This window comes from Balaenoptera physalus (assembly GCF_965194825.1).
Source record: "Balaenoptera physalus genome assembly, chromosome: 2".
Lineage (NCBI taxonomy): Eukaryota > Metazoa > Chordata > Mammalia > Artiodactyla > Balaenopteridae > Balaenoptera > Balaenoptera physalus.
In genome coordinates, this window is record NC_138883.1 from 141,927,676 (window position 1) to 141,955,093 (window position 27,418).

At 51.8% G+C, this 27,418-nt stretch overlaps 1 protein-coding gene across 1 annotated transcript; it reads right to left on the reverse strand.

Annotated features, from left to right (window-relative positions):
• Window positions 1-1,738: 1,738 nt before the first annotated feature.
• RHCG (Rh family C glycoprotein) lies at window positions 1,739-27,418 on the reverse strand. Its single transcript, XM_082449490.1, has 11 exons — window positions 27,180-27,418; window positions 17,182-17,368; window positions 14,016-14,166; window positions 9,936-10,083; window positions 8,964-9,130; window positions 7,360-7,497; window positions 7,025-7,161; window positions 6,580-6,698; window positions 6,311-6,384; window positions 3,086-3,178; window positions 1,739-2,189 (listed from the first exon to the last, which is right to left on the reverse strand). Exons 1-10 carry the CDS (start codon window positions 27,364-27,366, stop codon window positions 3,110-3,112), a joined length of 1,377 nt encoding a protein of 458 aa, XP_082305616.1. The 5' UTR covers window positions 27,367-27,418; the 3' UTR covers window positions 1,739-2,189; window positions 3,086-3,109.

Consider the following 27,418-nt stretch of genomic DNA (forward strand, 5'->3'; position numbering starts at 1 on the left):
CAGTCTCTGGGTGTGCCCCTGCAGCCCTGCTGGAATCTGGGCTCTGCAGGGCCCTGTGAAAACCGTCGTCACAGCTGTGTCTTCCAGGATAAGCCTCCCAGTAGCCAACATTTTAAAGACCTCATCCCCAATCACGTGACCCAGAGCTAGTTTGGGCAACAGGGGTCCAGACCCAGGTCTCTCCCTGCTGAGGCCTGGGCTTGGGCTCCCAGGGCAACCTCGACATTACCCTGAGGCGACTGCCGGACCCTTGCCTTCGGTGCCCTTCCTGCACAGCCCCCAGAACCCGGGTCGTGTCACCAGGGGAACGGGGTCCCCCCAGAGCCCCCAAAACCTGGTCCTTGTCTGGGCCTACTACTGGGCGGGACTGCCAGCGGGACCTCAAGGCCGTCAGGCTTCGGGATCTCCTCCACCCGTACCTCTCCCGCGCCGCCGCCCCTCCCAGGCTCTCCGTGGGCGTGCCAGGCTGGGCTGGGCTGGGCCAGCTCTGCAGCTGGAGGGAGGCTGGGGTGAGGATCAGCTGAAATCAAAGCCGCCGCTCCCCTCCCCGCCACGCCGCACCCCTGCCGAGCCGCCGCGCACCTCCTTCTTTGTCACAATGTTTTTCAATCCGGTGAAGCAAACTGTCCAATTAGAGCCGGGGCCTCCGGCTTCCATCTTTGCCGACGTTTAATTAACACGCTCCTCTTGGCAGCTGCTGACAAGTTCCAGAAACAGGTTGTAAAGGGTTTTTTGTCTTTACCCAGCATGGAAAATGAGGGGTGTTACATCGCGGGAACATGAATAGGTTGCATTTCAGCTCCTCCTCCCCTCCGCCTCCTCCCCGCTTCTCTGGCAAGGGGAATGAAGGCCTGAGTGTGTATGTACGTGTGAATTGCGAGGGGGACGGGGAGGGCGGATTTGGAGGCAGGAGAGACCTTCTCCTCCCTCTCCCCTCACCCCTTCTTCCTGGAGTCTTTGCTCCACAAAGGATCTGGATTCTGCTTCTTATTCTCCAGCTGGCACACTTTTGCCTCACCTCCTTTTTAGCCATACCAAACCTTGCCATGCTGATTCCCATCCCTGGGTCTCTGCCCATGCTGTCCCTTTGCCATCCTTCTGGTAAACTCCTATTCAGCCTCCAAAACCCTGCACAGGTGGCCCACTCTGGTAAGCCACCTGGGCACTGAATGCCTGCCAGAGTTCAGGGTGGGTTCTGGATGTCAGTTTAATCCCCCAGCTACACTGTGAGCCCCCTGAGGGCAGGAACCCTGTGTGGTGGCAGGCCTTAATAAGTGATGGAAGATCTGCATTACTGCAACATTCTCCTAATATGGAGGGAAAGCAGGACTGGCATGGCAGGGAGGAAGGCGGGAAGGGTTGGGGGAGGGGGATTGGCCACAAAAGCCCTATCTCCCTACTCTCTCACCTGCCTGAGTGCCCTTGAAAGGGAGCCGGGTCACATGGAGGGCACAGTGGGCATGGTAGTTTCACAAAATGGGCGTTTCTGGGGTGGCTGATGTGAAGTAAGGAGGGGCCCTGGGGAAAGATCCCAGTCCAAAAGCTGAGCCCTTCTGGGGGAGGGGGGGGCGGGCTCCAGGCTGGGCAGACTCCAGCACCCTGAATTCTTCCTCTTCAGCCTGGGATGATTTTCCTTGCAGTGTGAGTGGCAGCTTGGGGTGGGAGGTCAGGACTGAGGCAGGAGGTTTCTTGGGTCTGTTTCTCCCTCAAACTGGCCCTGTTGGAGCATTAATACCCATTCTACAAAGAACACCAAGAACGTTTTATTCACAGAGGCTACCATCTGCATGGCACAGAGAGGTCTGGAGGATTCAGGGGGCATGGGAGATACTGGCTGAGGGGCAGGAAGGGAGTGGAAGAGCCCAGCAGTCGGTGGTTGGCAGCTACGTTGTCTCCTAGGAGGCCTCGGGTCCACCTCCAGCCCCCAGCCCCACTCCTGCCTGCTTTTCTCAGGATGTGGCCACCAAGACCCCTGGTGGCAGGCTTCCTGCAGCCAGAACCTGGCTTGGATGCCCACTTTGTCTATAGCTCCTCCTCCATTCTCAGGCAGGTCCCCTGGGATGAAGGTGGAGGGAGATATGGAGGCACCCTGGACCAGGCCAGCAGGTGGAGTGCCGCTTGCCTTGCTCTTTTGTTCCCAGCTTGATCAGCACTGGCTCCTTGGGGAACGCTGGAACAGTCTGTGGAGCCTGCAGGGAGAGAGCCAACAGCAGCGGGCCACTGTCATGTTCTGCAATAGCCCCTCGGGCACCTTTTCCTTTTCTGAACGAGATGGGCAGCATTAGAAGCAACTGGTGACAGCCTCTCTTTTCTCTTTCCTTAAACCCCAGCATCCTCTCCTGCCACATCACTCAGCCTGTGTCCCAGACACAGCTCTTTCCAAACTCTGGTCTTCGAAGAGGTCAGATAACTACGATAAGAGCAATGATAGTGACCTGGAGAGATCCCAGTTCCTCCACTTGCGCTGTGTGGCTTTGAAGATCCTGAACCTCTCTGAGCCTTAATTTCCTCATCTATTAAAAAGAGGGAAGTAACTGCACCTGTCTGTAGAGATCTCTGAAGGGTCAGATGCAAAAGGCATGAGAAAGGGCTTGGTGCATTCCACAGAGGGAGCAAGGAAATGTTAGTTGATGGAAAAAAAGGAAGCAGAGAGAGATAAGGAAGGAAGGGTCTCGCCTGAGTTGATCTACTGAATAGAGCCAGACTTGTCATCTCCACTTTTATAAATGAGGAAAGTGAGGCTCAGTCTCTGGGGTGAAGAGATCCTCAAAGTCACTCAGCCAGTAAGCAGCAAAGCCAAGTATGCATATATATATATATATATATATATATATATATATACGGTCACCTTCCATCTATGCCTTCCATTCCAGGGTGCTTTCCACAAATTACTGTGTCTGTCCAGTAGGTGCATAGTCTGACTCTGAGTGCCTCCCCACCAACCCCAGCATGCCGCTGTGGGTGGGTGGGTAGGGGGGTGTGGGAGCTCACATCCTCATTTCCTGATGCTTTCTTTTTGCCCCTTTGCTGGTGGCATCTGATTCCCGGAGTTGGGTCCCCACTGACAAGCCAAGCCCATACTCACCTGCTTCTCACTTGCCCTGGGAGTTTAAGGTTCTGAGGCCTTGAGGGCGGGGTCCTCAGAACGGAAGACAATACTCTTCTGGTCCTTGGGCATCTGCAGAGAGAGGAGGCAGCTCCGAGTGCCCTGCCCCAGGCCGGGCAGGTGTACCTGGTGGAACTAGAACAGCCTGGGCAAGTGAGGAGCAGCAAATGATGTGTGGCAGGCGCCACCTTGTGATCGCCGTGCAGTTTGCATGCCGCAAAGCAGGGCAGTCTTTCACACAGGTATCCTGCTCCTGGTTCACTTAGCCACTGTCCAGGGTGCTAGGCAGTAGTAGTGTGCCAGGTGAGAGGCAGCATGGCAAGCTCCCTGAACCGCAGGCAGGTCCAAAAGTGAGGTAGGGGGAGATGCAGGGGAAGCCAGAAGTGGATTGGTAGGTGCAGTAGGGGTGGGGCAGATCAGCCCAACCTTGGCCTCAAGGCTCAGATTTGATCCTAAAGACTCCCTCATCTGTTGTCCTGGGGAATATCTGTCTCACTTCTGTCCTCTGGGAAGCCACCTTATCTCCCAGGTAGACTACCCAGAGGCCAGGGGCCATGGGAATGGCTTGATGGTGGCTTACTTCCATCGACACGGAATTATATTACTTGAAACTGAGCACTGCTGAAGAGTATATAGCACGGAGAAGGTGTGAACTTAGAATAAATTATAAAGATCAAAACAGAACCAAGAGGGAATTCCCTGGTGGTCCAGTGGTTAGGACTTGGAGCTTCCATTGCTGCAGCTGCCCCAGTTCAATCCCTGGTTGGGAAACTAGGATCCCACAAGCTGTGCCATGGCAAAAAAAAAAAAAAAAAAAAAAAACAAGAAAAGAAAAGAAAAAACAAAAACAAGAGAGAACTTCTACATTTGGGAATTGATAATGTTTTTTAGTTTATTTCATCAGCATTAAATCTGTGTGGTGTCTGAAACAGTTTAAGTTCTGACTTCAAATATAGAATGAAAATAATTACACTGCTAAAAAAATAAAGTTTATTCAGAATGTAATAACACAAAACACTTCTTACGATAGAGAGATAAAGAAAAAGAGCAGGATAACAAATCAAGTATAATATCATCTCAGCTATGTATGAAAAATCAATGCCGATTTTAAAAAAAGGGCTGGAAGGAACTATATCGAGACTATTAATAGTGCTAGAATGAGGGTGATGGGATTTCTTTCTATTTTTCTCTATTTCCAGATTTTCTTTAATGAGCTTCTATTCATGTTATAATTTAAAAAATAATTTAAAGAGAGTGAATTTAAAAGGCTTATTAGTTATGTACATAAAATTGGATTACCCTGAAAACTTCTGGTATGATTTTAAAAATACAGAGCCAACTAATCATAAGAGATGCAAATCAAAACCACAATGAGCTATCACCTCACACCTGTCAGAATGGCTATCATCAAAAAATCTACAAATAACAAATGTTGGTGAGGATGTGAGAAAAGGGAACCCTTGGACACTGTTGGTGGGAATAAAAATTGGTGCAGCCACTATGGAGAACAGTATGGAAGTTCCTCAAAAAACTAAAAGTAGAATTGCTATATGATCCAGCAATTCCACTCCTGGATATATATCTGAAGAAAATGGAAACACTAATTTGAAAAGATACATGCACCCCAATGTGCATAGCAGCATTATTTACAATAGCCAAGATATGGAAGCAACCTAAGTGTTCAACAGCAGATAAGCAGATAAAGAAGATGTGGTATATATAGAGAATGGAATATTACTCAGCCATAAAAAAGAATGAAATTCTGCTATTTGTAACAACATAGATGGACCTGGAGGGTGTTATGCTTAGTGAAATAAATCAGAGAAAGACAAATACTGTACATTATCACTTATATGTGGAATCTAAAAAATAAAATGAACGAATGAATATAACAGAACAGAAACAGACTCACAGATATAGAGAACAAACTAGTGGTTATCAGTGGGGAGAGGGAAGGGAGGAGGGGCCAGATGGGGTAGGGGATTAAGAGGTACAAACCACCATGTATAAAATAAGCTACAAGGATATAGTATACAGCACAGGGAAATATAGCTATTATTTTATAATAACTTTAAATAGAGTATAATCTATTAGAATATTGAATCACTATGCTGTACACCTGAAACTAATATAATATTGTAATTCAACCATACTTCAGTAATAAAATAATACAAAGCCAAATGAAGGACAATGATGGGCAGACCCTTGTCTCAGGGACCACAGACACAGGCTAGGTCCTTGCCCTTGTCAGGAGGGGGAAGTGCAGGAGGCAAGAAGGGCCCTCCGTGTCATCCTCCATCACCTAATGCAGGTAAATACCTCTAATAATGATTCGTGGGGAGGAAGGCCATCCTGAAGTCACAGAAAGCCCAAACTGTGGCATGTTTTTAAAGAAACTGAGTTCTGTGACATTCTACTACTTTTAGCTTCTAGAACAATGTTTCTCAAGTTGGATTTTTGTACTGACACTTCTCTGGGTGCTGGAAGAAGTGTTAGTACAAGACCACCTGGGAGCTTGTTCCCATGCAGAGTCCCAGGCCCTACTGAAATGGAATTTCTGGGCTAGCGTCTGGGAAACTGAGTTTTTACAAGGTCTCCAGGTGTTTCTTATGGATACAGAAGCTAAGCACTGCACTGTGATTCTGAACCCAGGCTGTATATTAGATTCACCCGGGAGGTTTTAAATACTGAAAAATTCTAATGCCCAGGCCCTTCACAAGACCAATTAATTCCAAGTCTCTGGAGGCTGAGACCTGAGCTTGGAAAGCTTTTAAAGCTCTCCAGGTGATTCCAATGTGCATGTAAGGACCCAAACCCACTGGTCTTGGGCAGTGGTTCACAGATGAGTTTTTCATCAGAATCACGTGGAGGGCTTGTAAACAGAGTGCTGGGCCCCACCTCTTGAGTTGTGAAATCAGGAGCTCTGGGTGGGACTTGAGAATTTATATTTCTCACGAGTTCCCAGGTGGTGCTGCTGCTCTGGGGAGCACAGGGGACTATGCTTTGGGAATTACTCTAGAATGCTCTAGAATGAAGCCTTCAACCCCCAGGAGACACAGCCTCCTGGATAAAGGAGCAGGATGACACAGGCTCTGTCCCCCAACCCTCAGCTTCCTGCTTCCCAGGCCCCAGCCCAGCTGATGTGGTCCAGGGAGAGGGGAATGCAGCCACCCCTGTGTGGGGGGACAAGTCAGTAAAACTCACCTCCCAGTAGATTGCATCCTCAAAGCAGTTCTCATCAGCGGCTTGTCCCCAGAATGGCAATTTCAAAATGACCCCTAAAGGAAGTTGGAGGTCAGGGATAACTTCTCTACCTACCCAGCCCTTTCCCTTGACTGGAAAAATCCCCTCAGTCTCACCGCTATAAGTGCAGAGACAAAGGGTTTCTGGGAGCCCCAGCTGACCTCTGGCATGCACTCTTAGGTCCCCCAACCACAGGCCCCACCTTCTCTGGCCCAGCCAGCCCCACTCACCTACGATGATGCCGCCCACCAGGGCCATGGCCAGCGACACAAAGAGACCAGCAGCCTGGAACTTGCCCTGTGTGCTTGCGTTCCAGCTCGGTGTGGAACTTCCAAAGGCAAAGGCAAGCCTGGGGTGGAAACGGGGCAGGTCAGGGCCCCACGGAGAGGCCAAGTCACCGCCTGCTGCCACCCCACACACGAGTGGACACCAAGGCTCAATAACCCCTGGGCCTCAGCCTTCCCGTCTGCAAAATGGGGGCACTGGAAAGATCAGATGGTCTCTAAGATTCTTATGGAAGGACAGAGGTTGAGGAGAGAAGGCCCATGAAATAGTGGTCCAGACTGGGCAAGAAAGGGGATAGAGACACAGTCTTGGACCCGAGAGGAACAGTAGGAAGGAGGAATGGAGAAGGAAGGAGGGAGCTCAACCTCCCTCTACCTCCTCCATTCTTACCCTTCCTGCCCATACAGCTCAGTGTTGGCGGAGGCTGCCGTCACAGCACCCACAATGCCGCCTATGATGCCGGGAATGCCATGCAGGTTGTGAATGCCACATGTGTCCTGGATCCGCAGCCGGGACTCCAGGAATGGCTGGAAAGGGGAGATAGGTGCTGCTCAGGCAGGGGGCTGTGGCACGATGTGGGGAGGCCAGGATTCTGGAGGCTCCAAATACAGAGAGACCCCGGATTCCCCAGCCCGTCACCCCCTCCCTAGGGACCGCCCCCCACTGTCAGGAACACAGAGACCCCAGCATTCTCCAGCCCCCAGCCCCTGGCCTGGGGCCCTCACCGTCAGGTACACAAAACCCAGGGTGGAGATGATGCCGCAGATGAAGCCGACGATGAGGGAGCCATAAGGCATGAGCATCATCTCGGCGGCGGTGCCCACGGCCACCCCTCCCGCGAGCGTGGCGTTCTGGATGTGCACCTGAGCAGGGCAGGCAGAGCAGGCAGGAACTCAGTCCTCTCCCACAGTAGCGTCCTGGAGGAGCTGACCCAGAGCCCAAGTTGACCTCCTATGCGTGGGTGTGACCTGGGAGCCAGGGATGGCTCAGAGTGCATCTCAGCAAGCCAGGAGACTGCGGAGGGCTCCAGCCTGGGCCCAGGCTTCGGACAGCCACCCCTGTGTTCTCTGCACATGTGCCACCCACACCAGCGCTCTGGGCTTTTTCCGTGTGCACAAATCAGTGTTCTTGTGTCCATGCCAATGAGTTCCATCAGCACATCTGCATGTTCCCTTTGTATCTGGCTGCCACACATCCCTGTGTGCCCAGGTTTGCATGTCTGATGTTCTCTACGTGCTCGTGTGCCAATGTCAGGCACCTCTGGGGCGTATTCATTCACACGCACCCATGTCAGACTCTGCGAGCCTACATCAGCACTGGCTGACTCTCTGAGCGCCTATCTGTGCCATGGACTGTGTCGCTGGCTTGCGGGGATGTTGTTTCCTCTCCACGACAAGCCCAGGAGGTAAGTACAGTTATCTTTTGACATTTGCAGATGAGGAAATTGAGGCACAGGGAGGTTAATGAACTTGCTGAAGACCACACAGCTAGCAAGGGGCAGAAAGGTGTCTTGATCCAGGTCTTCATGGAGCCAGAGCCCCTGACCTTGACCCTATTCCATGTCCCTCCCTGCATGTGCCCACGTCAGCGTGTCTGATTCTCTTCCCCCTGCTGCCTGAGTCCCCACCTCTCTGTGCAATGATCGGCCAGTGCATCCAGGGGCTCGAGGCTGTGTCCCGGAATAACGGGCACTCCTGGCAGTGTCTCAACACACATGTGCCCATGTCTAGAAGCTCGTGTCAGAATAGCAAACAGAGAGGGGGTCGTCTTTTTACAGAAAAAATCTACCAACACCCATGGGGTTTGGCCCCTCCCGCTAATGACAGAAACACATGTCCCAGTGGCGTGATATGAAGGACACTGGGCAACACCACATTCCCACAAACCTCCCAAGTGCATCGAAGGGATTCCCCCTTTGAGTGGGTGGGATAGGGCAGGTGAAAGCAGTGCTAGGAAGGCTGAGGGCCAGTGTCTGGAGGATCAGAAGTTGGCAGAGGGGAGGTGCTCAGTCCAGAAGAGCTGTCAGCACCCAGGCTGCTGGGGGGGGAGAACGAGAGGAGCCAGCTCATGCAGAGCAGCAGGCATAATAGAACCTCCAAGACTGTGGTTCTGGGCTCTGCCTAAAGCCAGCTATGTCATCTGGACAAATCATTTCTCCCAGAGCCTCCGTTTCTTCATCTGCAAGATGGGTGCGATAATCCTTATGCTGCCTGCTTCACAGCGTTGTCGGCAGGGCATGGTGATCAGTGCCCACTGGGCACAGGCAGTCGTGGCCGCAGCTCCCCCCAAGGCTCCCCACTGCTCCCCCCCACCCCCGGCCCCCACTCACCATATCCAGCTTGCCTTTCTTATGCAGGATGCTGGACAGGGCCACCGCAGTGAGCACACAGGCTGCCAAGGAGCAGTAGGTGTTGATGGCAGCTCGGTGCTGGGCGTCTCCGTGATTGGACACAGCTGAGTTGAAGCTGGGCCAGTACATCCACAGGAAGAGGGTGCCTGACCAGACCAGACAGGGCCGGTGGGCCCGGGAGAAGAGGTGTTAGATGGGCCCAACGGAGCTCAGGCAGACATCCTGTCCTTTAGCTACAGAGATGTCAAATGACTCACACGCCCCAGCTATTTCCCACCCCGGCAGCTTTATTCATGCTGGGATCTTCTTAGAAGGCCCTCCCTGCCTTACTTACTACCTAACTCCCACTGAGCCCTCCACTCTGCTCCAGAGAGTCTACCTTGACCCCATAACTGGGCGAAATGCCTCCCACCCGGCTTCCACAGCACCTTGAGGGAGAATCTTTTTCTCTACTGTAGAGAGATTATCTGGTGGCATGGCCATCTCTCCACTACACTGTGAGGAGCTCCTTAAAGGCAGGGCTGGGTTTTAAGAGACCAGAGCGGGTGGCTGATATGTATTCTCTGGAATGAATGGACACAGGAACTAGGAATGTACACCTTGCCTAGCCCAGGGACGGAGTGAACCGTTCCTGGTTACCACTGTGTCTGCCCTGGGACATCCTAGGGAACACACAGGATGACTGACCAACTTCTTCCAGCCCCATGGGGGAAAGGGACAAGTATCTGGGATCCTGGAAGTATCTGTAGGCAACCTCTCTCTGCTCTTCCTCCAAAGGGAACTGGCAGCCACCTGACAGAGCACATGGGGATCAGGTGTGAACATGGCAGTCTGGATTCCTCATGGTGACCTGCGCCCATCATGGTGCTCCCCACCCGTCACAGTGGTCCTCACCCAACACGGCAGCCCTCGGTCATCGTGGTGGCCCTCAATCATTACGGAAGCTCTCACCGATCATGGCAAAGAGGTCCGAGTGGTACACAGGACTTTGCCTGTCCTTGCTCTGATATAGGTTGGGTCGGTAGAGGATCCAGGTCACTGTGAGCCCAAAGTAGGCGCCGAATGTGTGGATGGTCATGGAGCCCCCTGCATCCTTCACCTGGGGTACAAGGGGCCTGTAAGACTCTGACACCTCCTCTCTCTCCCTCCTCGGAGCACTCTCCCACCTCCCCCTACCCACAGACAGAAGTTCAGCTGTCTTTTGACTCCACAGGCTACAGGAGGGAGCCCAGGGCCCCTTATAGACCCATCAACTGGGAAGGGGAGAAAGTGGGGATCCCCTGTACAACTACACTTCAATAAAAAAATAAAGAGGGGGGAACCCATGAACCCAGGCTGTAAGCCTGTCAGCAAAATGCCAGGGCATCCTCCCCCAACAGCTGAGGTTTATGGCCAGACGGGGAACCCAGGCCTGGAGAGGGACTTGCTCAGTCACACAGCTGGAAGAGGTAAAGCCAAACTAGGACCCAGGGCAGCGCCCTATCTAGTCTGTCACCCACTAGTTTCCAGCTTATCTTAATTCCTGGGACCTCTCCGCTGCCCTCTGGGGTCTCCCCTCTCCACATTTCCTCCTACACACCACTCCTGGCCCAACACCACCCCATCCGGACTGCCATTACCCATCTCCCCTGCATCCTATCATGCTCCTTGCCCTCCAACCTCCCAGCCAACCTCCCACCGTCCGCCCCATCCCCTCTCCTCTCCCCTGTCCCCCAGAGTCAGAGCAGGCAGATTTGGTGCCCTCCCCATCTGTCCATTCCTGGGCCTCCTGCCCTACCCGACTCAGCCCACTGCACCTCTGGACCTTAAGTCTCAAGTTCGTCCTTTACAAAGTGGGGCAGGTCGTAGGGACTTAGCACGGCTGTCTTGAGGGTGCAACTAGACAACTTGCGTAAAGCACTTGGCAAACATGTGACACTCCACAGGGGTGGATGATTGACTGATTTAGTATTCCTCCCTGCCCCCAACCTCCCCTCTCTTCGTCTTCCTCTTCCTCCCCACTCAGGAAATCCCAATCAGAATCACAGACTCGCTTCTTTGCTTTAGATGGGAAACCCAACCTTGTGTCCAAGGTCACAGAGCTAGCTGTTGAATAGTTGACAGAGCTGAGTTTCCTGACTCCCAGCCTGGTGGGTGCCTCTACTAGCTATGTGACCTTGGGGGAGCCCCTTACCCTCTCTGAGTCTCAGTCTTCTCATCTGTAACATGCGGGTAATAATTGTGTCTATCTCAGAGATGAGAATTAAATGAGATAACCTATGTCAAGCATTCAGAGCAGGGCCCAGGCAAGGGCAAGTGCTCTTTAGCTGTCAGCAGTCATTATTGTGTTTAAACTTGGCTCAAAGAGAGGCCAAAAGACTGTCATGCATTGAAAGAGTTTCTGCAGCAGATCAGGGAGGGGTTTTGAGGGCCAAAGGAGCCTTCTCTGCCTCTAAATTCACACCCAAGATACTACTTCTCAGTCAATTTCAGATCTCATCTGTTGACCCCACTGTGTACCCCCTCACCTAGCCTAACTTCTTTCTCTCTACCCACCCCAACCAGTCTCCAAGGCCTATTTGTTCACCTTCTTTATAACTCTTGTATCATCCACTTTCTTCTCTTTGTACTAACCCAGTCCCAGTCCCATTATCCCTCACCAGGGTGACTAAAACAGCCTCTTAACTGGACCCTTTGCCTCCAACTGTTCTCTTCACCACAGCCAAAGTGACTTTTCCATTACATGTGTCTGACCATGCCACTCTCCTGCCTGAAACCTTCCATAGCTCCCGACTGCCCTCATGATAAAGTGGAGACTCTTTGGGACTTCCCTGGTGGTCCAGTGGTCAAGACTCTGCGCTTCCAATGCAGGGGACTCGGGTTCGATCCCTGGTCAGGGAACTAAGATCCCACATGCCGCATGGTGCAGGCAAAAACAAACAAAAAAATAAAGTTGAGACTCTTTAACACAGCCTCTGAAAGTCTGAGGATCCATGTTCCTCTCCCTACCCCGTTTCCTTTGCCTCAAATGCCCTTGCTCATTCCTTTGCCTGGTTATCTCCTACTTGACTTCTAGCTTTGATATCTCTTCCTCCAGAAGCCTCCCTGACCTGCCATGTGCTGGTTCAGGTCTTCCTCCCCTCCCTCCAGGCCACCTAGCCCTGGAGCTCAATCCTTGTCTCACTGTACGGTCACTGTCTATTTGCTTCCTGGCCCCCTCACTAGACTGTGAGCTCCTTGGGATCGAAACAAGAGTCCTGCTCATCTCTGTATCCCAGTGCCTGGAGCATTGCCTGACATGCAGTTAGACCCCAAAATACATTCCCTTGACAAATATTTCTTGAGAACTTATTAGGCATTGGGCCAGGTGCCAGGAATAGAGACGGTCCAGATAAGATAAGGTTTCCCATGCTTATCAGGTAAGGATACATGCTATGAAGAAGACAAATTAAGGCAATGAGAGAGAGACTGGGAAGAGGTAAGGTAGAGGGCAACACTGGGTAGGAGAATCTGGGAGGGCCTCTCTGAATAGGTGAGATTCCAGTTTAGACCACAAAAAAAGGACTGGGGGGGATGAGCATTCCAGGTAAAGGGAACAGCAAGTACAAAGGCCCTGAGGTGGGACCAAGCTTGGTGTGTTTGAAGAGCAGACAGCAGGGTATGGCCAGAGCACAGAAAGATGGGGAGAGAGTAGATGATAAGCTTGGAGAAAAGGCTGGGACCAGAACGTGTAGGGCCTTATAACAAGTTTGGATTTTATTTGAAGTGAAATTTTAAAAACCAGGGTTTTAATCTGGGGAATGGTCTTATATGCATTATTAACAGGTCACCATGGCTGCTGGTGGAGATTAGCCTGAGGTGGTGGGTGGGGCAAGGATGAAGACAGGGAGGGACTTACTTCCCTGGCCGTCCAGTGGTTAAAACTCTGCGCCTCCACTGCAGGGGGCGTGGGTTCAATCCCTGGTAGGGGAACTAAGGTCCCACATGCCGCCTGGCGCAGCCAAAACCAAAAAGGATGAAGACAGGGAGATGAGTCAGGAGGAAGGGATATGATGGCTTAGACTAGTCTGGTGGCTGAAAAAAAATGACACCATGAATGATTGAATGTAGGGTGGCCTGAAAACAAAAACCCTGGGGGTGGGACTTCCCTGGCTGTCCAGTGGTTAAGACTCTGTGCTTCCACTGCAGGGGGCGCGGGTTCGATCCCTGGTTGGGGAACTAAAATCCTGTGTGCACAGCACGGCCGGAAAAAAAAAGAATGGAAATCATGTGCTCACAATAGTGGAACAAAAAAGATTACGGTCCTGGATCCCAGATGATACTGAGGAACCACTATACAAGCCCTGATCTCCCTGCTTCTGAGAATAAACTTTTGTATTAAAAAAAAAAAAAATCCTGGGGGTTTTCAGGCAGAGTCCAAATATAGAGGAGCTGGGGGCTAAGAAATGGATGGGGTCCCTGAATAATCCCTACACCTGCAAATATACCAAAGAGGTGTCTGAGCAAGAGTCAGCAGCCTAAGGTGCCCCTTACCTGGGCCAGTGAATTGGTCAACCCCAGGGGGCACCATTCCTGCCATAGAAGTCCATGTGAATGGCACCTCTGGAGTTGTGCAACCTGTGAAGCTATACATATCCACCTTGGCCACTCCCCTGAGAACTTTTCTTACTGATGTGCCCCTTCAATATACTGCGTCTTTTTCTTGGCAGAGCAATCTGGGAATATGTGTGTGGAAGAGGATGTGCAGGAACATCCCATTCTTTCCATCTGATATACAGGAAAGAGAAAGAAGAGAGAAAATCAACATGTGAGAAACCACTGCTCTGCCTAGCTGGTGGACTGATGTACCAGGTAGACTATCATTCCTGCCCAATAAATGTCATTACTCCCGCTTTACAGATGAGGAAACTGAGATTCAGAAGGTTAAGTGACTTGCCAAGCTTGAATTGAATCCAGTTGTCATGTCTCCCCAGCCCTCTCTTTCTCCGTCCCCCTCCTGCCCCTCCCCCAAGTGTCCCTTCCATCCCCATCCCTGTTCTGAGCCCTGCTCACCTCTAGCAGGCTGAGGAGAATGAACTCATTCACTGAGAAGAGGGTCACTTGGAAGAGAGTCATGATGAGGAGCTGGACAGGGCTGACTTTGCCCAGAACTGCCCCAAAGGCGACACAGACAGAGCCCACGCAGAAGTCCGCATTGATGAGGCTGTGGGGAGACAGGTCAGGGGATGGGCTGAGGCCACAGCAAGAAGTGGCACTCCAAGCCCTGGGGTTGAACCTAGACTTTGGTCACTTGTGGGTTTGGGCTTGTGGTCTAAACTTTCTGAGCCTCAGTTTCATCATCTGTGGTAATGGGCACATAGCATCTTAGAGCTACTCTAAGAATTGAAAGAAATAGCATGTGAAGTATCCAGCACAGCAGTGGCACATACTAGATGCCACACCCTTCCTTTGTGGCCCCATTTCAGGCCCCCACCGCTCCTTGCAGGCAGCTTGCGCTTCAGGCACCCAAGTGGTCTGGCTGCTGTTGTTGAATGTGGCCCATATTTGGGGCCTTGCCCTGCCCTCCATCTTCTATCTGCCCTTCCAGAACCTCTTCTCACCTGCCTCCTCTTCAGGAAGCCTTCCCCGATTCCTCTAACCAGATGTGGTCTCTGCCTCCAAATCTTTATCTCTCACTCTGCACGCACCTCTCCTGCTGGCTACCAGGGCCTTGCTTGGGTTTGAGTTATCGCGACCTCCTCCTCACCTTACTTGGGAGAGAGGATACGTGTCCAGGGAAGAGAGAGGGGCCTTCCTGCAGGCAGTAGGGAGCCGGAGGCTGGGTGGAGGGAGGGGGCAGAAAGACCAACAGAGAGAATGGAGGCAGAGGGGCACAGAGGCGCTCCTTAAGTCTGGACCCTGAAAGCCCAGCCAGCCAGCAGAGGCGGACATCATGTGGTCAGAGGAGATCCTGTTTCCATCCGTGTGTCCGCTTTGCCTAACCCAGGCCTCCATAGGCCCTGCCAGCAGCAACGCTATCCTGGATTCCAAGGCAGACTCTCAGCGTGGCTCTCCGAGTCATGAGCGTTGTTAATTGGGGTTCGTGTAAGGACAGCAGGGGCTACTACTTCCTTAAGGCAGTCACATCCAGGGGAGTGCCCCTCCCCCACGTTCAGGTGTGTGTGTGTGTGTGTGTGTGTGTGTGTGTGTGTGTGTGTGTGTGTGTGAATCAGGAGGTGAGAAGTAAGAAGCCAGCTGATTGTAGGGTCAGTGCGTGGAGTGGGGGCAGGGCACTGTTCCCTCAGGGTCCCTCCCCAGACAAAGGATGTTCACTGGAATGTATGCTTCACTACGAGCCTTGTTCACTGCTGAGTCCCCAGGGCCTGGCTGCATGAAGGATGACAGTTGCTAAGTGCCAGGCACTAAAATGCCTGCTCAGTACTGCTCAGGCCCTCCTGTACCACACCCGAACCAATGATGGGAAATGGAGGCTTAGAGAGGCCGAGTTATTTGCCCCAATTCCCATAACTGCAGCCAGAAGACCATCTGACAGAGGTGACCACTAGGAAGGAGTGAGAGGGAGAGTACAAAAGCCCACACCTGGGCCATCAGCTCCCGGGAGATGGCGATCTGGATTTCACCTCTCGGGCAGGGCCTGCAGAGGGGAACTACGCTGGAGTGGCAGGTAGGATCTGGAGGACTCTGCAGCAGGGACAGGACAGAAGCCAGAAGGATCCACGTGTCAGGTCTGGGGGCGACATGCTCATCTCAGCCCTGGGCACCAGAGATCAGCTCTGGCTCAGTTGGTGAAAATCATTTCCCTGAAAACGAATTTGCCAAAACCCAAGTTGTCAGGTGACTAACTTGTTAAATAACTGGTTCAAAAAACTTAACTCACAAAAGTTTACAATAATTCCCTTTGAACATTTTAAAAAGCTGTATACTTTTGTTTTGCATTTAGCCATAGCTATTTTGCTGTGGTGGCCAATTAAATATATTACAGATATTTTTATACTTTGGGTCTATGGCTTTGGAAATGAGAATTTCTTGTGTATCTTAAACAGTAGATTGATATGCATGTCACGGATTTTATACACAAAAAGACTTCTTGGTTCTGAAACATTTTCTATCTAGTCGACTATTTTTCCTGTTTCTCTTAAGTCATGGAGTCACTAACTGGCTTAGTGAATTAATATTTTGCAAATATTTGGCATATGTTTAAAATTTCAGGCACCTGGCTTATGATACCTGGTTGGTGCCCTATATGTGACAGCAGGGATTTGCACTTTAAACGTGGTTTATACCAATTTGCCTCTAAACCCTTTCTGTGGACTTGGTTTTCTGATTTTGTCCCATGCAACACAAATTGCTATAGGTTCCATAAGTTGCCATGGCCTAGAGAGTTTGATAAATGAGCCATTCAGTGAGTTGACTGCTTGGCAACTTGGTTTTTTAGCAAGTTGGCAAATTTATTGTATAACCTGGTGGTGGTGTTGGGGGGAGGGACACACTGAGGCTCCTAGGAGGTCTCCTCAGACAGAGGGAGGGGCTGAGTTACCTGATGCGAGGGGGTGCTGGTATTCACCAGACCAAGAGATTATCACAGAGAAAAGTGATGAGGATAGAGGTGAGAAGAGATAGGGATGAGGTGCCCCCTGGAGGCTGAGGCAGGGAGGGGCTTCAGTCCTAGGTCTCCACACCTGCCTCACAGCTCTTTCCTATGCCTGTTCCGTGGGTGGGGATACGGGCTAGTCAGGGAGAGGGCAAGGCAGGGAGAAGCACTCCATTCCGTCCACAATGAATCTTAGGAGGCTGGTTCAGGCAGGCCCACACTCCTTCCCCTCCTCTGCCACCCGCAACACCGCCCCCTCCATGGGTTCCATGGGCTGAGGTCTCTCAGGGCAATTCTGATGTTTGATGTGTCAAAGGGGAGGGTCTGGCTCTGGCCCCTGGAGAGAAGAAGCCTGGCCTTGTGTCCCTGAAGCCTGCGTCATAGGAGGGAAACCCTCCAACAGCACTTGGACACCATTAGAACTCCCACCCTGGGGACTCGCTGATCAGGAAGTGAGTGAGTGAGTGAGTGTGGTGTATGTCGCAGGGCCCGGGTACCCTGGTTCGACGGTGAGGACCCAGCTCACAGCCCCAAGCCCCGGGCTCCGCCCCTGGACCCGCCCCTCAGCCGGGGCCCCGCCCACTGTGCCCGCCCCCCCCCCCCCCCCCCCGCCCGCGCCGCGCTTACTTCTCCACGCCCAAGAGAATGTAGCGTCCGTCAAAGGAGTGGAACCAACCCTGCATGAGCAGCGCCCACTGGATGCCGAAGGCCGCCAGCAGGAAGTTGAAGCCCACGGCGCTGTAGCCGTAGCGCTGCAGGAAAGTCATGAGGAAGCCGAAGCCCACGAAGATCATCACGTGCACGTCCTGGAAGCCTGCGGGGAAAGCGCAGCCGAGGGTCTTGGCGGCCTGGCGAAGACCCGCCATAGCCCTGGGTCTGGGCCAGCTCCACCCGACACAGAGCCTGTGTCTTCCCTGCCACTGGCCGGGCAGGGCCGCCCCCCAAGCCGGGTCCCGCCATGCCCGCATCTGGATCCTGAGGCTAGGCGCGGTAATGAATGGCTCTACCGCAAGTAGAGGAGCCACGACTACCCCCATCAAGTCATAAGATACAAACTACTATGTATAAAACAGATAAACAAGGTCCTACTGTATAGCAAAGGGAACTATATTCAATAGCCTGTAATAAACCGTAAAGAAAAGAATACGAAAAAGAATGGACTTCTCTGGTGGTGCAGTGGTTAAGAATCCGCCTGCCTAATGCAGGGGACATGGGTTCAGTCCCTGATTCAGGAAGATCCCACATGCTTGTGGCAACTAAGCCTGTGAGCCACAAGTACTGAGCCTGTGAGCCACAACTATTGAGCCCACGTGGTGCAACTACTGAAGCCTGCAGTGCCTAGAGCCCATGCTCTGCACCCCCACAATGAGAAGCCCGCGCACCGCAACGAAGAGTAGCCCCTGCTCTACACAACTAGAGAAAGTCTGAGCGCAGCCATGAAGACCCAATGCAGCCATAAGTAAATTAATTAATTAATTTTTAAAAATTTATTTAAAAAAAAGAAAAAATATATTTATATATATGTATAACTGAATCACTTTGCTGTACACCAGAAACTAACATAACATTGTAAATCGACTATACTTCAATTAAAAAAAAAAAAGACCTTCTGGAGTGGACTGGGCTGGGGGAACGGAGGTGGGCCCCCCACTTTAGAGCACTTAGACCACTGGGCTTTAAGGCCAAGAAATGCCTGAGCACTGCCTCAGAAGATGACAGCTCCCCCTCACCACTCTCACCAAGGGTGGGCGTGGGCAGCTAGGCATTTGAAACTGGGGCCAGGCTGTGGATTACACCCAGGGTCTAGGGCCTTGCCTCCTCAACTCCATTCTTTTACTATGGAGAAGTTAGTCTCATCTAGCCTAGGAGTCCCTTGACTGGCCATGCACATCGGTTGATCACCCCCAGAAACATCGCCACATCCCACCCCCACTCCCAGCAAGCACACCTTCCAGCATCACTGAGACCTGAATTAATTGTCTCTGGAAAGTCACTTAACATACTTGGTTCTCAGCACCTTCTGCAATGCTTACTCACAGATGTTGCAGAGATTAAATGCAGACGTGTACGTAAAGTACCTAGCACAGTGTCTATCCCATAATAGATGCTCCAAATGGGCATGTCATTATTTATTGCTACTTGATTATTATTTATTGTTACTTAGGTATAGTCTAATTCTCAGTTCTGACCCAACCCTTCTACCAATTCACAGTGTGGCCTCGACAAGCTACTTCCAGGACTCCCCTGGCAGTCCAGTGGTTAAGACTCTGCGCTTCCACTGCAGGGGGCATGGGTTCGATCCCTGGTCAGGGAACTAAGATCCCGCATAGTGCGGCAAAAAAGAAAGAAAGGAAGGATGGAAGGAAGGAAGGAAGGAATAAAGGAAGGGAGAAAGAAAGAAAGGGAAAAAGAAAGGAAGGGAGAAAGGAAGAAAAGACAAGCCACTTCCCCTCTCAGAGCCTCACTTTTCTCAATGATAAAACTAAAGGGATGGATTAGAATGATCTCAAGTGTCCTCCTAGGGCTAACATTGCATGGTTCTAGATTCCCAGAAAATAACAGAAGGCAAAGAGCTTTGAGAAGCAAAGACAGCTACGAAAGTATAAGGCACTAAAAGGAACTACCACAGGTGTCACAGGACACAGGGGCCAGAGGGAAGGGCTCTCACTGGCCAATTCTGGGACAATTTGAGCACCGAAATAATTAGGTTACCAAACAAATTAAAACCATAAAAAAATAGGAACTCAGAATAGGTAAATAAATAAATAAGATAGCAGGGAGGGCTCTTGCTTACAACAGAATGCTGACAGCCTGACAGTTAAATGTGGAATGAGTGCTGAAGTTGGAAAATCATAATTTTCACAGCAAAGATTCCATCAGTGGATGCTGAAATCCAGGGACAAATTTTTATGAAGAGCTGGACATTTGCCTTGTCTTAAAAGAGTCTCCCTATAGACTGCTTATGAGTTGCAAGGGAGGGGGAAAGCACCCAGCAATTATACGGCAGAGAAATTGGGCAACATCTTGACTGGGTGATCAAAATGAATATCACCAGTAAGGGACAGATGGACAATGTGCACCTTCAGGAAGATACTCTGAAAAGGACACATCACCTATGCGGTGCTCTGGCTGAGAATGCATAATCCCAATCTACCCATGAGGAAACATCAGACAAAAAATGAGGACATGCTATTAGAAAGGGGTGAGGCTGTATTCCTGAAAAAAATCAATATCGTAAAAGATAAAGAAAGGCTGCCCATTTTGAGCGTCTATTATGGGACAGACCCTGTGCTAGGTGCTTTACCTGCACAGGAATGGTCCAGATTAAAGAGGCTAAAGAGGGAGAGGGAAGGGTAAGCTGGGACGAAGTGAGAGAGTAGCATTGCCATATATACACTACCAAATGTAAAATAGCTAGCTAGTGGGAAGCAGCTGCATAGCACAGGGAGATCAGCTCGGGGTTTTGAGACCACCTAGAGCGGTGGGATAGGGAGAGTGGGAGGGAGACGCAAGAGGGAGGGGATATGGGGATATATGTATACATATAGCTGATTCACTTTGTTATACAGCAGAAACTAACACAACATTGTAAAGCAATTATACTCCAATAAAGATGTTAAAAGAAAAAAAAGAGGCTAAAGAGACAGGTCAAATAAATTCAACACCTAACACTAGACTGGATCCTGGACTTGGCTGGGGTGGGGGGTGGGTGCGGGTGCAGGGGAGTGCTACAAAGGTTGTTACTGCGCCAACTGACAAAATTATATAGGGACAGTATATTAAAGTACTGTGCAATGTAAATTTATGAAATTGATTACTGTGGTTATGGAAGAGAATACCTCTATTCTTAGGAAGCATTGTGGAGTAATTAAGGCTACAAGACCATGATGTGTATAACTGACTCTCAAATAGTTCAGGGAAAAAGTAAGTGTGTGTATGTGCTTGTGTTTATGGGGGAAAAGAGAGAGGGAGAGAGAGAGAAGAGCAGATAGCTTAATCGGAGTTAAGGAGTATACAGTGTTCTTTGTACTATTTTTGTCTTAGCAACTTTTTGTAAATTTGGAATGATTTCCAAATTAAAACATTTTTTGAATAAAAGTGAACTGCAGGGCCCACCAGACCTGGCCCACCTGCCTGCCTCCTCCTTCTTCCTTTCCTCAGTCCTCCCCTCCCTCCTGTGCCCCGGCGTCACTGGCCTCCCTTGTGCTCGGTCCCACTCCGGTCTTTGCCCGTGGTGGTCCCTCCACCTGGGATGCTGCTCCCACAGAATGGCCAGCAACTTCTCTTCCTGCAGATCTTGGCAAAATGTCACCTCATCACAGAGGCCTTCCTGACCCCTGAGTTTAAACTTGGTTCTTTCCCTCACAGCACCCTCTTCTTTCTTTTCTAGTTCTTATTACAATTTGTAGTTAGGTTTGTTTGTCTAGCCCACCAGACTATAAAGCTCCAAGAAGGCAAGGCCAAGCCTGTTTTGTTCACTCTGGTATTCTCCATTGTCTATGAGAGTGCCCAGGTAGATGCCCCATAAATATCCAGGAATGAATTAATGAATGGTTACTGTCATGATCTCAGCAGCACCCAGATATGCCAGCCTAGGGTCCAGGTGGGATTTCACCATCAGGGGAGGCTGCAGGCCTTCTACCGTCCAAAGTCTCCTACCCACTGGGTGGATAGGCCCTGGTGCCCACAGCAGCCTGGCAATGCTTATGCTTGCCAGCCCCCATTTGCCCTCATCTGTCTCCCCTTCAAGCTTCCCTGAGGCCCAGGCCACAGCCATAGACCCCTTGGCTAGCAGCCACCTGGACGAGGCTGAGAGACGAGGCCCTGGCACATTGCTGGGTAAGGGTTGAGGGCATAGCATTTGATGCAAGAGAGCTGTGGGTGTCGCCCCAGTATGGTGCTCTGAGCTTTGCGCTTCTTGCGCAGACCTACACAAACAAACAGCAGCTCAGCTTAGGTTCACAATGTGTGCAGCTGATTTCATGTATTATCATGTTTCATGGTTTATCACGTTTCTAACTGTTGTGGAGGAAGCTGAGCTAATGTATGTGAAGCACCATACACGGTGTTATGGTTACTCTTGGGAAGAACTGATGGGTGACAGACTGGAAAGAGAGGGAGAAGACACGTTCAGACCACAATTACAAAAGCAGGGAGGGGACGTGGCAGTAGGGCAGAGCTGTGGGTAAACACAGGGAAGGAGGAGGAGGTTGCCAGGGTGGGAGGGAGGTGCTGGGACTAGTGCTGGTTGTGGGAGTTTGAGATGACCCCGGGGGTGGCGGCTGGCGGTGAGTGTCGGGCAGGGTAGTGTGGGAGGAATGGATCCTGGCCGTGGGGCTTGGAGCTGGGGTCTGAGATCAGGCAGACCTGCTGACAGAGCTGGCACCTGGAACGTGGGAATGGTGAGCGGGAGCCAGAAGCCGAGGATCTGCTAGCTTGCCTTGAAGCTAGCAGACCAGACAGGGAAGCTGCTGGCAAGGAGGTGGGGGGAACCCCTGGAAAAAGGTAGCATCACAGAAGGTGGGGGCCATTCAAGGAGCGGGGTGTCAGCTGTTTGGTGGCAGAGGAAGCATGCGGGCAGGGGCAGGGCTGAAGAGCACTGGAGGCGGCCTTCCTGGGGGGTGATGTGCAGTTTCAGGGCTGCCTTCGTTCTCCCTGTGGAGCCGGAGAAGACAGGCCTCAGCTTCCCAGGGCTTCTCCCTAACTGCCCCCACCTGGCCAGTTCTCTGTCCTTCTCTGTGACTCCCTGGCTGTCCTGACCTCTCTCTCTGACCCTCTCTGCAGGTGTCTCTTTCTCCTCCCCCCACCTCAGGCACACAGATGCCAGCTTCTCTCTCCCTGGGCACCTTCCCTATTCGTTCTCTTGCTCATCTCTCTTTATCTCCCAAAGTCCTCATTAGAAGTACCACTTTATTAACTTATATTTCATAAAGTTTGGTGCTACTGAAAATGCTTTTAATAATAATGGTCTGGGGACTTCCCTGGCGGTCCAGTGGTTAAGACTTCGCCTTCCAAGGCAGGGGGTGTGGGTTCGATACCTGGTTGGGGAGCTAAGATCCCACATGCCTTGTGGCCAAAAAACCAAAACATAAAATGGAAGCAATATTGTAACAAATTCAATAAAGACTTTTAAAATGATCCACATCAAAAAAAAAAAAAAATCTTAAAAAAGAAAAATAATAGTGTGAAGGTCCAAGTGCATGAACTTCAGCAGGGACATACCTCTCTGATCTGCAGTTTCTTTTTCTGTAAAATGGGGGATAGTAACAGAGCTCAGAGGTGTGTGGTGCACATTTAATTGGTCATCCAACCAAAGCCCTGGGCATAGGCCTGGCCCTTTAGCCGTTGTGCAATCATATTAGCTACTGTAATACTTCTCTTTTTCTCTTTCAAGACTGACCAGGTGCTTTGCATTGGGTTGGCGACTTGCTGGAGGACAGTGTAAGTTGATAAGACACCTCCCCTCTTCCCCCTCCTTCCCCAGCCTGGAGTGACTCAAGCAGCCCAGCCCAGAACCTGCTCTCCACTGGGAGGTCCCTGATAGGGCGAGCCTGGCACCTGGCGTCCAGCTCTGAGAGCTGCCACAAGGGGGCACCAGTACACAGCTGTTCTGCACCCGCTTCCTTGCTCACTCTTCCCTCCCAGGATGGGTCCCTAATGAAGCTGGTCTGAAGCTGGCCAAATCTCAAAAATCTCTGAAGCCTGAGGACAAAGTTTCCCATGCTGACAGGCTATGGCAGCTCTCCCTCCTCTGCTGCCTCAGCACAGAAGGAGTGGTGCCCTGCAGCAGCCTGGGTACCAGCCCTTCCCATGCTCTGTAGGCCAGCCCAGCCTAACCTGTTGCCTTTGAAGCCTACTGGCCAGTCCCTCAATTCCCCAAGGCTCTGTGTCCACCTCTCCCACGCCTCAGAGCCGACCACAGAACCACCCCATCACTGCAAAATCTCCTGGGGAGGTGGTCGGGGAGTAGCAATGCGGCAGAGACTGGGGGAAGCTGGTTGGCTGTGCAGTGGGAGGGCTTGGCCTCGCCCCTGCCTGTGCCACTGACCAGCTGGGCAAGTCTCTAACCTCCATCACTGGCACCATAAAACAGAAACAAATACACTCCCTGCCTGACAGAGCATGCAAAAAGCACTTGTAAGTGGGGAGAGCACAAAGGAATTTAAATGCTATAATTGTTCAAACTAATATTCGAAGAGACACTCCTCGGCCACATCTCTAAAGGGATGCTGAGCCTGCACTTAAACACCTTCAGCAACAGAGCACTCACTCCCTTCTGAGTAAGCTCGATACCAGCATTTACTGTCCTCTGGTTTCATGCCATGAGACGTGCCCTCCCAGCCACCCGTCATCTTCAATCTTCCAGGAGAGCCTGTGCATTAAATAACATTCCCACTTCACAGATGAGCATATTGAGGCTCAGCATGGTTAAGGAGGTGGCTTACTCCATTTAGTGATGGACCCAGATCTGTTTAATTCTAAAGTCAACCACCAGGTTACACTGCCCTCTGCTTGTGGGAACATTGGTCTTTTATTAAATGGAGTTGAATCTGAGGTTCAGGTTCCCAGGAGCACAGGTCAAGCCTTGTTGCCTCGGTTTCATGAAACAGTCCTTCAGGTTTGAAACTGTGGCATCCTCTACCTTGGGTGATCTCCCTTCTTCCTTAGTTCTCCCAGGAGGCTTCAAGAGCCGAGGCTCTGATGGCTCCTCCTCAGGCCAACCTCCCCCAGACACTGCCTGGAGACCCTCAGGCCCCAGAGCACCAGCCCAGGAGAAAGTTCGTGTTCAGCAGCCGGTGCCTGCAGCAGGGCCTTTGAGGCCACTGCCAGGGCAGGTCCTCAGCTGGTTCTGTGCCTGCCGCCAGGGGGCCCACGCTTGGGGAGTTGTCCTCAGGCACTCCCAGGCCCCAGCCTGAGCCAGCTGGAGCGGTACTCCTCTGGAAACCGAGATGCCCAGTGGACTCCACTAATCCCTTGGGCAGGAATGAGGCCCACACAGGTGTTGACAGCCTGGAGCCAAGAATCCTGAAAGTACCACAAGGGCTGCCCTCACTCCCCGCCCCTGGGAATTGCCTTGAGGCCCAGGAGTCCAGGCATGGGGCCCCACCTGGGCTCCAACTCCTAACCATGGCCACCGGCCACTGTGAGCAAGTGGGGCAGGAAGAGAGGGGAAAGGTGAGACTAGGGGGAGGAGAGCAGTCCAGGAGGGTGGGCTCAGGTCCCCGGAGCTCCTACTCTGGCTCACTAGTTTCCTAGTTGAGTGACTTTTGCAAGATACTTCCCCTCTCTGGCCTTAGTCTCCTCACCTGTAAAATGGGAGTCATAACATTGCCTTCCTCATCCAGTGGCGGTGATGACTTATGGAGAGATTGCATGTTCCGTTTGAGTTGCTGCCACTACTTCCTGCCCTTGCCAAGGAATCCTGAGGCCGAGATTCTCTCCCTACACTCCTCTCCTCTCTGTCACTTCCTTCTCAGATGACAAAGAGCGCCCCGGCCCTCACAGAGGCCATGGCAGGAGAAACTCAAGGCCCTCATTGATGGCTGGGGCTATCTCATCCCGCTTAGCGACCTCCCTCCCAGTCTTTTCACAAACTTGAGCCACTCAGCCCACATCCCCGCATGCCCTTTCCATGGACCCCTTAACTGCCCTGCTTTCCCCTCCTCACCATCCCACTGCTCTCCAGGAAGCTGTCACAGATCTCTTCTGCACAGAGCACTTGACCCCCTCACTGAGGCCTGGGGTGTCGGGGTGTACCTCTCTGACCAGAGTGGCCATAAGCCCTGGTTTGCTGAGACAGTCATGGTTTATGCCTGTGTCCTGGCAAATTACTACTAGCACAAATTTCCTACCTCTTCACTCTCCAAAGTGTCATTTGGTTGATAAATTATACGGCCACCCTATAGATAAGCGATCACTGAGTGAGTAAAGGTAGAGCATGCAAGGAAGTGGGTGGGTGTGGAGAGAGTGGGGATAGGAGTTGGGGAGATGTGAGGATTGTACCCCCTATGGCGTGGTTCTGTAGCTCCTATTAGAGGGTCTTGAGACCTTCCACTGCGCAGACACATGGAGGACCTATAAACGTCCATGGGAGGCCTTGCCCCTGATGCTTCACCAAGGGGCTGGCTCTGTGGCCAACAGAGAAGCAAGAGCTGGAGGGAAGCAGTGAAACAGGCAAAGGAGGGGCTCAAGCTTGCCTGCCTCACCATTTGCTGGGTCAGTCCCCCACCAAGAAGCATAAAAGTGGGCAATGTGAAAGGTGGATTTGGAGTCTAAATTCCAAGGCTACAGCTGTCAAGATCTCTTAAAACATGGCCCTGAGTGGAGCCCAGTAGAGGCTGTGGTGTCACCAACGCTGGGCACCCTCTTCTCTCAGCTCCCTTCTTTTAGGCACCATATTTCTGTTAACGAAGCCTGTGATTTTGCTGGCTTTTTGGGAGGCACTTAATGTGGCTGGCTCCCACGGGGCCTACAGCCTCCTCCACCTCTACTTCTTTTCATGCAGGCTGCCATCCTGAATGTGTGTACTTATTTAACTGGATCTGAGTACAATGGGCAGAATCCCATTACTGAGGGTGTACAGCCATGGAGGGAAGACCAGTTTGTATAGGTGACTGTTCCAAAACCAACAGTCCATGACTATGTGAGCACCAACAGTTAGAAAGATTGTCTTTGGCTGCTGGTAGATGGTGTGGAAAACTAGAAAGCACAAGGGCATGAAAAGAGTCCTGGGCTGGGAGTCTGGAAGTTGGGCCGACCCGAGTGACCTTGGGCCAGTTCTTCTAACTCCTGAATCCTAGGGCCTTTGTGTTTAGTGCTCTTCTAGTAATTGTTCCATTACGAAGCGAGGATTCCATGTCCAGAACCACGCCAGAACTTTATGTGCAAGGTCTCAACCCACTCCTGGGAGGTAGGATCTATTATTATCCTCACTGGACAGATGAGGAAATTGAGTTTCCGCATTGATGACATTTGCCTAAGGCCACCCACCTGGTTAATGGCAGAGCCCTGATAGAGGTGAGGTCTGGTGATTCCAAGGCCATGCTCTTAACCGCAGCACCACAGACGCGAGAGAATTCAGGGGTGCTCTTTCTCCCTCTCCAAGCCAGACGATGGTAGGTGCCGTGGTCCCCCACACCTCTCCCAGCAGCAGGGCTGGTAGGCCAATGAGCCACCCCTGCAGCCCTCGACATTGGAAGTACCCCCTTAACGTGGACAGCATGGGCACAGCTGGACAAGGGAACCAGGGTCACCCACTGGTTGGTGACCAAGATGAGACTCAGGTCTTTGGAAGACATCAAGAAGGGCTCTCTGACAGGGAGGTTGGAGGTCTCTGGCGGCACCTGGAAGGAGTGAGCTCTCCCCGGTGAGCTTCCAGGGGGTGAAAGGAATTTGTGCACATCGGGCCACTTCCCAAGCTTGATCTTCAGACACTGGGAAGTCCCCCTGGTGGGGAGCCTAAGAGGGGCGGGCCAGGGGGCTGTGGGCAGCATCTCCTCCTCCGGCTCCCGCCTGCCCGATGTTCCTGAGCAGGAGGCTGCGGAGGTGAGGCCAGGCAGGGCCCTCAGCCCGGTGGGGACAGCTCGGATATGCCGCAGGTGGGCCTGCAAGGTGGTGGGACTTACTCGGGTAGCGATAGTAGAATTCGTTGTCCAAGTCGCTGGAAACGTTCCCGGACATCTTCTTCTCGATCCAGTGGGGGTCGGCATCCAGGTCGTAGCGCACGAACACGCCGAAGAGGACCACCAGGGCCACCTGCAGGAGCAGGCAGATGACCGGCAGCCGCCAGCGGAGATTGGTGTTCCAGGCCATGCTGCAGGGGGCGCCTGGCCGGGACGGGCAGCAGGCAGTTCGGACGCTCGGA

What these genes read in the sequence shown, in the direction of transcription:
- RHCG (XM_082449490.1), bottom strand. Translation starts at nt 27,366, where the DNA reads ATGGCCTGGAACACCAATCTCCGCTGGCGGCTGCCGGTCATCTGCCTG. An exon ending in ATTCTCTTGGGCGTGGAGAA is followed by an intron (nt 14,167 to 17,181) that starts GTAAGCGCGGCG and finishes GTCTCCCCACAG; the next exon opens with CCTCATCAATGCGGACTTCT. An exon ending in AGGATGCAATCTACTGGGAG is followed by an intron (nt 3,179 to 6,310) that starts GTGAGTTTTACT and finishes CTCTCTCTGCAG; the next exon opens with ATGCCCAAGGACCAGAAGAG.